We start from the raw sequence: 11862 nt of genomic DNA on the forward strand, positions 1-11862 counted from the left end.
GAATAGTCAGAAAATCTACCTCACGCCTTACCAGAACTGCCAATTCCTTTTGCTTTAACATACCTACATTCTGCACAGACCTGGAACGCACTCCTACTCTCCCTCTGAGTGGAATAATTGAAAAACTTAGCTCCAGTAGAAGCATTCGAAGGCCGTGCCTACCGATTGACAAGTTTTAGTTGTGTGGGGGGATGGCAGGGTGTGCGTGTCATTTCTCTGCCCGCCTTCCTAGCGTGTAACCAATAGGATGCAGCCCCGGTGGTGTTATTGGAAAAATAAGCTTCGATGACGGCCCAATCGGAGTAAACTGTGCTGTGGATGACGTTAATGAGTGGCCAATGGAAAACGTCGAGATTATAAGTGATGGCCGTTTCTACCTATGGGCGCCCACCCCAGCATGCTCTGCGCTAACTGTGCTGAGCTGGCTTTCTCTTTTGCGCAAAAGCTGCTGTTGGTGAGACATGGCGTCTGCGGTGCGGTTGTTTGGGGCCCTGGCAGCGGTACTGTTTTTGGCCGGCTGCACGGGTAGGTATGTGAAGGGATAAAGGCGGGATAATTTTTGGGTTAGATGTGCCTGGAAGTGCTAGGAGTCGTATATTAGACATTCTCAACCTATGGTTCCGTCTGTGATTGACTCCGTTGGTAGTAAAGCCTCCGATCAGCTAGCAAATGCATCAATCACGTATTTATTATATAAAAGAGCGGTCCACACCCGAGTTGCTAGACCCCCGTGCGCCCCGCTCTATAGGGCTTCGCAGCCCCCTCCTAAGTGAGCAAAGAGCGGAGTGTCGTGTGTATTTGTGGAGCACCGTGCCCCCAGAGGTGGTCTTATTTGGCTGCAGTTATTCTCGTTCTGTTGCAACGTGATTTGGGCAGCCTTAGATATTTGCACATGTGGCAATTCCAAGGCAAAACCCCCTCACGGCCCTCAGTTGGCTGCTCCCCGGAACTGGGTACAAATAAACCATTTTGAACGGACCGTTGGTTAAAAAAATCTTCTGTTGAACAGCAGGCGTGCTCATCATGGCTAACAAACTCGTATACCTGTCTTACCAAAAAACACGTCTGTTAAAAGCTTTCAAAATTTTTCTGGAAGTAGGAGTGTTAATGGAGTATTTAGTTGTTTGTAAACCAGTACTCCGTGGCTTGCAGCACAGTGTATGTAGTGCGGCGCGATGTGTAGCTCATCCTATAATGGTTTTAATTATGTTTACCTGAATCCTCACAGTTTGCTGTTGGGGATGAAAGTTTACAATATTTTTGACAACTTTACAATTTGACTACGTTTTTACAGCAAGTTAGTGTTTGTGCGGCATTAGAGTAATTGTTATGCCAATTATGTACTTTTACCTAGCGGGGATTGATTCTCGCCGCTTACTTGCTGGCATTGCCTCGCTGTGCATTCCAGCTCTGCTACTGTGCTCTTGCACGTTGTGTATGCCACTACTCCCCCACGTGTGTTCTGTACAACTGGTATAGGATGTTGATGGTATACTCGTAGCCATTTCCCCCATGAATGCCACGAGGCCTGGCCTACCCATGTTAATGTAATTAGCAAATGCAGAGTGGCCATTATCCTCTGTAAGTGGAGTATCATCAAGTTTTGTATAGGCATTACTTCTGACATTAATGCTTTTTTGACATTAATGCGGTGAGGGGAAGTGTGTATAGACCCTGCTCTTGGGCTGTACCAAGTGTGCCCTATATAAACTTAGTAATACAATCCGGTTCTATCCTCCTTTCAATCTGTGTAGCACTCACCACAGCTTGTGGTCCAAAAGTAGCTAGCTCAGGTGGGGTATGCCGCAAGGATTACGGGACATGTACTCGATACCAAAAAGCAAAAGTGCAGACCCCATTGACCATTGGGATCACTTTCATCAGTAATCTCCACTGAAAGAGGCCTTTGACAGGGTTGTCTATTTATTTTTCGCGGGCCTAAATGATTTTAGACGAATGCAGGTAGTTTTCACTTCCTATGAAACATTTGTTAGACGCATATGCAGACGACATGATGATCTAGATTCAACTCCAATTGGACTAGAAGTCTCTTTTGAGACTTCAAAGCTACACAGTGAGCATTGATCTATTTGTTTTCTCCATGAACATTATACGCGTTTTCTGTTTTATCCATGAAGATTCGCGTTGAAAGTTGTTCCCACTTTGTAGATTTGAGAAACTGGGTCTTGTTCAGAATTAAAAGCCCTGTTGTGGCGACTCCTACAATGTTATGTTCTGGGTATGAGCTAGGGCTTTTGTCTTGGGCTACAATAAACACATGGAAGAAACTTAAGATTTATCAGTTTCTGTTGGATCCTCCTTTTATGGATATCTCTCCCTGGAAGCAAGTAAAACATCACCACGGGCCCTTAATGTTTTATGCGGGACTTTGTGTGTCATAGCCATTTGAGCCGATGACACGATTTTAGTTACCAACCAGCTGAAAGCCTCTACTATAGAATTGTTCTCCAGATGTATATAATCGGATGTCTTGTTCACTTGTGTCTCGTTCACTTGTAATCCCCCAAATAAAATGAACCAAATAATGGTTACATGTTTTTTGTGGTGGCAGAATGGTAGTTTTAGAAATGCTAGCAACTAGATGTGGCGTCACTCGCTCTGCTTCGTGTGGTGAGAGAATCAAGGTTTTGTAGCATTTCAAATTGCGAACTTGGTGGTTGGTTCTGTGCTGTCAAACTTGCACCAACATCTTAACTACGGAGACTGATATAATGTTGGAAATGGAGCTGCAGATTAGTTGGCTGCCGTTACAAAGCTACTGGTGTTCTAGGTTGGTGTGTACAAGCAGCACACTGCGTACCTGGCGCCTCCGTTCCACATATCTGGTGGCACGCACTTCTCATGAAGCAAATCAACCAACTGGCTTAATCACAACTCGTATGCAGAGGACCTTCAAACTAATCCTTCTCGTCATGCACCCACCCTCCAACTCGATAATGGTGTCTGCTAGGAATCCCCAACCCAATTCTCAATTTTCGCAAATTTCTCAGAACATGGCTTTTTCAACAGCTGACCACGGGCTAATTCCAGGATGCACAGACTTCGCAGTACTGCTCTTATGTTAATGTTGGTAGCAATAAGTGCCGGCTACCCACACTCGTGCTAGGTCTGCACTTTTTTACACATAAAATAAAGTCTATGCTGTTTTACTGGGCTTCTGTTTTCATCAGGGTGTAGTTTTGTCTACTGGGGCTATGTATTGCCTCTGATATAATTTTACTTAGATATTTTTTGTTTCCCCTTACTCTTTGATGTATTGATGAGCACTCTAGACCTATTTGTAAAAACAGGCACATTTGGGCGTTGGGTGGGGCGGATAGCTATCAATTTTGGCTCTAGTTCCCCTAGGGACATGACCCTCATCTTATGGCTTGTCTCTTTCCTGTTGCAGCTGAAAGCTGCACCGAGCCAGTGATCGTCCCTTCATACTACACTACAAATGATGCTGTCATTTCTTCTGAGAGTGTCTTCATAGTGGAAATCTTGCTGACCTGCAATAACGGGGCACAGGTAAGCTGGTGTCAATGTGGGCATGGGGCGAACATTGGCACAATGCTGCGGTTATCCTAAAACATTTCTGGTTCTCTCTAGGGGGAAGCTGGGAATCGAGTAACTCATAACTTGTATCATCCGTTCATTGGTTTAGTGAGGACCTAATGGGGGCATTAATAACTAATGCACCTTGCCTCTTTTTTGATACAGTTGGTAATGTTCTTTACTGGCAGACTTTTATTCTTTAGTTTGTGGAGCTTTTATCTCGTGCTCATTTTACTGGTTCTGTAGCCCCAGAATGTCGGTGCCAGTTTTGAGGGGTTTTCTTCTCACGGGAACCTTTTTTTTTACTGAGTATTTAAGCCCTGTTACAGATTATTGGTTTAAACCGGAGGGTGCAAGCTTATAAAGTGGAGAAGGGGGGGAGGGTGTTGACCCTTCTGCAGTTCTTCAACATGGCATCACTTTCTTGACAGTAACAAATGTTTTGGAGGGTGGTTGAGATGTCTACGCATGGCAGATTTATGGCTGACTCATGCCCATGAGCCTGCTCATAGTGTACATCATGCAAGAGTAACGCACCACCCCTAACCATGGCGGGTTCTGCTCTTCCTCGGACCACGCCCTGAAGTGGGTGGCACATCTTTGTGTCGTAACTTTCCTGTAACCAGAAAGTCTTGACAGTTAACACATTTTTTTTCTCTGCAGAATGTTGCCCTCTATGCTGATGTTGCTGGCAAGCAGTTTCCGGTTACAAGGGGGCAGGACGTGGGGCGATATCAGGTAGGAACTGGTGATGCTGAGCTTGTATCAAATTTATGCTTTTCAGCTTTGTTTCCTGTGCAAACGAAGCTTTATTTTCATTGAAGATTGAGTCTGTCTTGGTTTAGGTAATTCTATGAATACATGATTATGCTAAACTGAATATTGGCAGCAACCAATTCCCTGTCTTTGTTAATGCACTTTTCGGGTGTTTCTCCTCGGCTTTGTAGAAGCCACATGTTATCTTGTCCAGATGGAGAAAGCGTGTTTCTGACTTTGTGCTGGGATGGTGCTAAAAATCATGGCACTGGTTGGGATTTGGTGGGATGCATGAGACATGTGTGATGGGTTTTATTTTGCCTGGAGCATGATTAGCTGAAGGGCCTGTGGGAGACTACTGTTATAAGGTAGCATGGCAGATTTATGGTGTGCTCTTACCAGTGAGCCCATCATAGTGTACCCCATGCTAGAGTAAATCACTGCTCCCAACCATTGTCGGGTCTGCTCTTACCAGGCCTGCCACTGAGGTGAGCAGCACAGTCTGTTCTTAAATTCCAAATTGGGCCTCACTTGAAACCTTGATTGCAGTGTTGCGCCGGGGATTGTTGGGATGTCGCATCCTTCTCCTCCTTCATTGCTGGGATCTGTGCATTTTTCAATACTGGACTTGTGAATGATGTAATACTAGAATGTGATTGTAGTGGTGAGCATGTTGTAGCTAGCCCAATGGATTGCACTAGAAGTGTCGTCCTCCCTCCTTTTGGATGTCGCTGGTTTTTTTTTCTTCCAACTTTGGGCACACAAGCATAAACAAGTACTTGCAAATGGTTGGTTAAGGGAGGGAATTTCTATCTTGGTAAGTCTCAATCATGTGGCCCCCTACCCCTCTTGATGTGCAAGGGCACTTCCTTCGCGCCAAGATGTGGATGTTCACTGGAGTTTATTTTGGTTTGGCTGTTTTGGGATTTTTTTGCCTGAAATATATTGATATTTAAGATTCTTGAACCAACTTAAGTGGCGCAGGTTGTGTATTAATTTCTGGAGGATAGGTGTAGTGTTTAATCGTGGACCAGGTTGTTAAACGGTATTTTTTCTGTGAAGATTCAACATGCTGATAGGCTACAATGATTTTGTTTTGTTTGAGGGATGCTTTTGAAAGGTGGAGCCATACAAACTTGGTTGTAGGTTAAGATCCTTTTTGATTTGATGGCACTCGATTTGTAGTCCTCATACCGTGGCCGTGTCTTGATTTTGAAAATGTGGGTTGCCATCTACTTGTCCAGTCTCTAAGGTGGCGCACTGATGGGGTAGCACCAGAAAATTCCAGCCATAAGAAACTTTAGTTGCAGCATGTGCTGACGTGTCTGGTGTTCCTTGTTGCCTCGTGCTTGGATGTGGCTTGGAGTTCTGTGCTTGGCTAGCCCTTTTTGGTTTGACAAAACGTGATTTGCATATGGTCTCTTCCTTTTCAGAAATGGCGTGGCTGTTCTGGGGGGTAGCCCCAGTCATGCTAGTTGTGATATCATTCCAAAACACTTTCTGCCATCACTTTTAATTATCAGATACGGGAGTGGTGCTACCTTTTTTTTTCATTTCTGTGCAAGTTCTTTGCAACGCAGTCGCGGTCATGCATTCCAGTTATGGTCCTGATATTGCAGCTGTTATCTCTGGCAAAGTGATGGGAGCAGGTCTAAATGTCTCTGGGTGGGAGCCCAAAATGAAAAATCGGGGGACTGTAGGAGATGGGTGTCCCCTGTGAACCACTAAGTGTGAACTGATGTACGATTACCCGCACCTCCACGCCAAACCGGTAACCTTCATAAACCTTCTGGGGTGGGTGTTGCATGCAAGGGCTTGGAAATAAAACATAAAACGCGGAAGCTGTGAGGCCCTGAAGGGACGGGTGTGGGCATGGGCACTACAGATATGGCGGCCACCTGCGAGAGGAGCTCGGAAGGGGTGCACTGTGACGGTCTGGCGAAGGAACTGTGGTAAGAAGGCTCCGATCTGTTAAGCAATACATGCTTGTGTCAACAAGTTGCACGCCCTTAAGGTATCTGGTCTTGTTTGGTTTAGATATTTTGATAATTTACGGTTTTGGCGGCATATGGTTAATTGCTTGGTGAGTTGTGATTCGTGCTCTTGCCAGACGGTGAGTTATTCAGTACAGTGTCGGCTGTTGCAGGGTTTTTTGCTTTCCCTGGAAGCTCTAGCGACATTTGATCACACATTTTTGTTGTAGTTTTCTTGCATGGGACCCGTAGACTGGTAAGGTCTCTGTATGTGTATATATAATAGCGCAACATTGTCGCTAACCAATGATATTCGACTCTCGGCGAGTAAGACGTTGTGTGGTTTATATGTATAGAATTGCAGGGGCACGTAGCTTGCTAGTAGCGCATTTTTTGCCTCAGTTGCGAGCACGTTGTGGCTTTTATTTTGTTTCTCACCTGGTAAAATGTGCAGTTTTAAAAGGTTTTTTTTTTCTGAACTACATCTAGGTCTCGTGGAGTATGGAGCATAAAAACGCTCGTTCCGGCACATACGAGGTGAAATTCTTTGACGAGGAGTCCTACAGTCTCCTTCGAAAGGTAGGCATGGATAAAGAGCTTTGAACTCATTTGTAGGTAGTTGTTGCCAGGTTCTTCACTGATCCAGCAGTTGACATTAAGCTAGATGAAAGCATGGCAGATTATGGTAGGCTTCCCCCCATGAGCCTTTCATCATGTACTCCATGCGAGATTGAACAACTGTCCCAAACCATTGTCTGGCCTGCTCTCACCACAGGCCAGTCACTGATGTGGGCAGCACAGAGACCAGTCTTTTCTGGTTTACCTTTTTTGAGGGCTTAATTGAATGTGTAACGTGGCACCTGCGAGTAAGTGGCTTATTTTGCTCTAGATAATGGTGGGTACAGGGCCCTGCACCATCTCCCTGCTCCTGGGTATTTCCAGGGCAACTCGATGGGTACTAGCTGTGCATACTAAAATACCCCCGCCTTTTGGATGTGCTTCAAAGCTAAATGTGCAATGCAAAGATTATAGCTGATCAGTTTGTTTTTTAACCTGAGACACTGGAAACGTTCCGTTTATTCATGGCTGTGCTCTATAATTTTTTTTCCGCCTGCCTGGGAACATAGAATGTTCTTGGCCGAATGTAATGTAACAATGTGAGCCATATTAACTTGCTGCACATTTGGGCCGAGGTTACTAGCCCAGTGTGATTTATAATAAAAAAAAGTTTGCCACACTTTTCTCCCCACGGCCAATCGCTTTAGTGCGAAAGGTATGTCGTCAATTGCAATTTGTGAATGTGCTCAACAATTTCCGGGCTCCAGTCATATATATATTCGGCCACAGTCTGACTTCTATAGCATCACGTTTCATGATAGTTTGTGCTAAATACGTAGGCGCAATGTAAGTGACTTGGCAGGGTTGATGGTGCTCTTCCTCGGTAATCTCCAATGTTAGCCAGCTTCTTTGCAGAATGGTAGAATTTGAGCAACTTATTTGCTGCAGTAGCATTGCTGTAATTTTTCGTTTCCATTTCAATTGTGATCACTGTTGGGTGTTGTTGTCCCTTGGGTGGATTGTCTGGTGCACAGGTATATTTTATGGTGTGCTGTTAACTTTCTCCTAGGCCCAGCGAAACCACGAGGACCTGTCTTCCATCAAGCCCCTTTTCTCAGTTAATGTTGACCACAGGGTGAGTTAAAGTTTTTTTTGTATGTTTGTACTGACCTACAGTATTCTTGGGGCGGCGCCCTTGGTGAAAGTGTCACTTGCGTCTGGTCTGGAAAGTTGTATCTGCATGAAATATGAAATTGGTTTAAGATGCAGGATAGACTTACGGGTTGGCTCCTTCTATGAGCCTCTTGTATTGTTTCCAATGCTAGATTAATGCACTGCTCACAACCATTGTCGGGCCTGCTCTTCCAAGCCTGCCACTGAGATGGGCTGCACAATCCCATGAAACTGGTTACTATGCTGTGCCATTTTATTGTGACCAATATCGCTTCACCATGCCGTCATGTTAACCATCCTTCTGCATCATCTCACTACTGCAGTGAGACTTGGCTCCCGATATGCTGCAGCCACCTTTTAGATGGTATACTTTTTGAGATTGCTAGAATTTGAAGTTGAGCATTCTGTGCATGCATTTTCAGCAGACCTGCACAGTAAGTCAACCGACACCTGAAGTCTACCACTTGGAAAGATTCCTTTTCTGTGATCTGAAACCAGTGCAAGGCCCCTCCCACCCCCCGGATTGCCTGCGTGTTCGTTTGCCCCTATACTCGCCCCATGATTGTGCATGAGCCCCCACCCCTTCCAGTCGTTTGCAAGTCTGTGCCCCCAATGACTTGAACCCATATGTACAAAGTTGCTTCCTTGCATCATAACTCTGTCCCATACTACTGGCTGTTGATTTGAACTATGCATCTGTATGTATACGCCATCCTGTAACAGAGGGCTGGCATACTGCTACTGTCAGATTATCCCTGCATTAGTAGTAGCTGCCGATAGGACATCTATATGTAGTTGCTGCCATCATGTATTTGCTCAACTATGACCCTGCATATGTGTGGTTGCCGCCATATATTTGCCTTATATTATGCCCAAAATGTAACCTTGAAGCACTACTGTACTTTTTGCACCGTAACCATTAAGCTGAAGCGCCTTGATAAGTTGGGGTTTTGGGCGCTATACCAGAACAATAAATTAAGGTCCGAGACTAGTTTTGAGAAGCTGCCTAACGGGCGCTACATTCCCAAACCACCCTAAAGAAAGAATTGTAGAGTAATATTTCTTCTCTAGCCTCTTTGACATTGTCCTAAACCCATTTCATTTTTGGGAGATTGGTTGAAAGTTTCGAGTATGCTGTAACACACTGTTACCGCTTCGTTTTTTCTTTGTTAGTTTAAACTAAAATTGGGATCCGATGACATGTCTGTTTCTGTCGTCCCTTTCTCCAGGGTGCTTGGAATGGGCCTTGGGTGGCCACTGAGGTAATCGCTGCACTCATCGGCCTTCTCGTCTACTACACCGCCTATTGTGCCAAAAGCAACATCCAGGCCTAGTGGTTGATGCATTCATGGAAATTTCAAGATCAGGTGTCCCCAAAGTAATTGCTGCTTGATGTAAAATATTTTATTAAATACAATTTTGTAAATTCTTGGCCGGTGTACTTATTTTTCTCCCTCTCTCCATGCCTATCTTGCAATTGAAACTCTTTACTTTGCATTGAGTAAAAACCAGAGCCTCTTGCTGAACAATGGAGGGGAATCTAGTTGGTAGGTTAGGTGTTGCTACTTAAGGGCAAGCATTTTGTATATTGTAGAGTTTTAATATATGAACTATACGAAGGTGTTTAAAAAAATATCTTTATTGTTGGTGTGGTTAGAAAGGTTCCACTGAGGGATTTTTGTGACGGGGGGAATCAGTGATGCAATTTTATGTATCCAGCGTCTTTAATGTGAATGGGTTACTTTGCGTTTAAATTGATACCGATTTGCACGCTAATACAATTGTCAAAATCACTATTCAATTTAAACACCATCTGGATATGGTTTAGTAAGTGGTGCCTAGAAGCTGGACAAGGAGATTCATAACGCGCATGCGGGGGAAGGGGACTAGTCACAGAAAACCCACTGTGAAGAAGAACATGCATGCACACTTGCATTGAGAATCGCCCAGCACTCCAAGGTTGGGGGGTGCTGGTCTCGCTTAATAAAACGTAAAAGGGATCAGAAGATCCTTTCTATCCTTGAGAACTGTAGTTTTCTCAAGGTTGGCCTTAGAAAGTTAAGTGGAGTCCCTAGGGGAACCTAGCAACAGGCAATTAGTAGCAAAAAGTTGCAAAAGAGGATACATTTGAAGACACCATGGAGAGCCCAACAAATTCCACGAATAAAAATTCTGCGTGGGGAAAATCCACAAGTAAGCTCTGTGGCTGACACACGGCAGGAAGATTTATAATTACTAAAATTCTTACCTAACAGGCCATCAGCGCAAGTGCAATGGATTGCATGTGTTTGGGTCTAGCAGTGTGTAGACACCAAATCTGTCGGTGTACCTTTCACAGATGGTAAATATCCATTTCCATATCAGTATTTCTCCCACCCAAATGGGCAGTGCCACACTGAAGTGCTAGGGCAATTCTCTTCTGAACCATAGTATCAATACGAAGCCCAGACATGTTTCTAGACATGAGATATGCATTAACTCATCATAAATCCGATTTTATATCTGCGTAAGTAAATGCTTTGCAATGCATGATCTAGCATTAGAAACAATGTCCAAACATTGGGGAACATATGTAAAACGTTATTGTGAGCAGGTTTTGAAGACTGCTACAAATTATTTACATCTGGAAGTCAACCTTTCAACAAGTTCCGATATTGGAGGGCAAGGCTTGTTTGCAATGTTTTGTGGCAAAATTATTATTGTATGTGTCCTGGGAACAGAATCTGGATCCATTTCATGAGTATGCATGGCCAACAGTCAATCAGATCTTTCACAAATTCAAAATCCATTTCCTGGTATATTGGCTTGATCACCCATGGAGTGCCTTGTTTTGTAAAGGCTATGAGGCAACAGTGTTAGGCTGGAAATGCATTGGAGGGACAGGGGCCGCCATGTCCTTGTCCTGTACTCTTATGTGCTTTGTGGTTTCTGCACAGGAGTCCATGTGGGTCTGCCAGGTCTTCCTCTTTTTGCTTGTCGTGAACATTGACCCTTGGGGTACCCATGGGTGGGGCTACAACCCTGTACCCCTAGTATGTTTTTGGGCACCTGTGAGTGGCCCGCAGAGTATTGGCTGGTGGCAGCTCCATGCTGAATTTGACAGATGCTCACCTTGTTTTCCCAATGCACTTACAAGTGTTCTTCTTTGCACTTTATCAGAATTGTCCCTGGACCTAGTATGATAGCAACCTCGTCTGTCGCTCCCTTGTCCCCTTACTGTCCCCCCCCCCCCACCCCTTCCCCACTAGTATCTGAAATGTCGTCAGTCCGAGTACGATGGTTCATTTCACATCCTTGCTGTTCATGGCCTGTAAGAATGTTGTAGTTTCCCTTGTTCCCTCCCTTGCATTGAAGCGATTTGAAACACATTGTGTATAGGCATTATATAAATAAGTCCTGGGAATCCCTGACTGGCTGTTGGGTGGAAGAACCATATATGGTATTGTAGGGGAAGTACAGGCCAGACTAGCTGGAGACATCCCAGTGACTTATGTTGTGGGTACACCCTTAAGGTGGGACCTGGTGAATGGAGTGACCAATGTGCATTCCATGTTGGGTTTAGGGTATCTGTGTGTGGGACACGCATACTGAAATGAATGCAGTGTGGTGTGCTGAAAGGCTGGGTGCTTGCCCCAATCCATTCCTTGTTATGGGTGTCTGGGTTGAAGTGAACGGCCTGAATGCACTGTGAGCAGCTAATCAGGCTCAGTGCATTCAGGCCATTCACTTCCACTCATGCCTGCATGAATGCCCTTCTGACTGAACTTGGCTCAGCAGTGTGCATGAGGGACATATCTGGGGACCTCTCAAATTGTTCAGAATTTGACTTAAAGCTGCTTGTCCT

The 11862-nt window shown here is 44.7% G+C and overlaps 1 protein-coding gene and 1 non-coding gene across 2 annotated transcripts; both read left to right on the forward strand.

The window, feature by feature from the left end:
- The first annotated feature begins 373 nt into the window (after positions 1–373).
- Positions 374–9447, forward strand: SSR4 (signal sequence receptor subunit 4). Its single transcript, XM_069645385.1, has 6 exons — positions 374–525; positions 3413–3531; positions 4222–4296; positions 6777–6866; positions 7915–7980; positions 9248–9447. The coding sequence occupies exons 1-6, from the start codon at positions 462–464 to the stop codon at positions 9350–9352; spliced, it is 519 nt and encodes a 172-aa protein (XP_069501486.1). The 5' UTR covers positions 374–461; the 3' UTR covers positions 9353–9447.
- Positions 4686–4817, forward strand: LOC138568141 (small nucleolar RNA SNORA42/SNORA80 family). Its single transcript, XR_011302513.1, has one exon. It is a non-coding gene; the product is annotated as a small nucleolar RNA SNORA42/SNORA80 family (small nucleolar RNA).
- Positions 9448–11862: the final 2415 nt, after the last annotated feature.

The sequence above is a fragment of the Ambystoma mexicanum genome, chromosome 2p, assembly GCF_040938575.1.
Source record: "Ambystoma mexicanum isolate Mex_15411 chromosome 2p, UKY_AmexF1_1, whole genome shotgun sequence".
Lineage (NCBI taxonomy): Eukaryota > Metazoa > Chordata > Amphibia > Caudata > Ambystomatidae > Ambystoma > Ambystoma mexicanum.

What these genes read in the sequence shown, in the direction of transcription:
- SSR4 (XM_069645385.1), top strand. Translation starts at nt 462, where the DNA reads ATGGCGTCTGCGGTGCGGTTGTTTGGGGCCCTGGCAGCGGTACTGTTT. An exon ending in GTTTTTGGCCGGCTGCACGG is followed by an intron (nt 526 to 3,412) that starts GTAGGTATGTGA and finishes TTCCTGTTGCAG; the next exon opens with CTGAAAGCTGCACCGAGCCA. An exon ending in CCTACAGTCTCCTTCGAAAG is followed by an intron (nt 6,867 to 7,914) that starts GTAGGCATGGAT and finishes ACTTTCTCCTAG; the next exon opens with GCCCAGCGAAACCACGAGGA.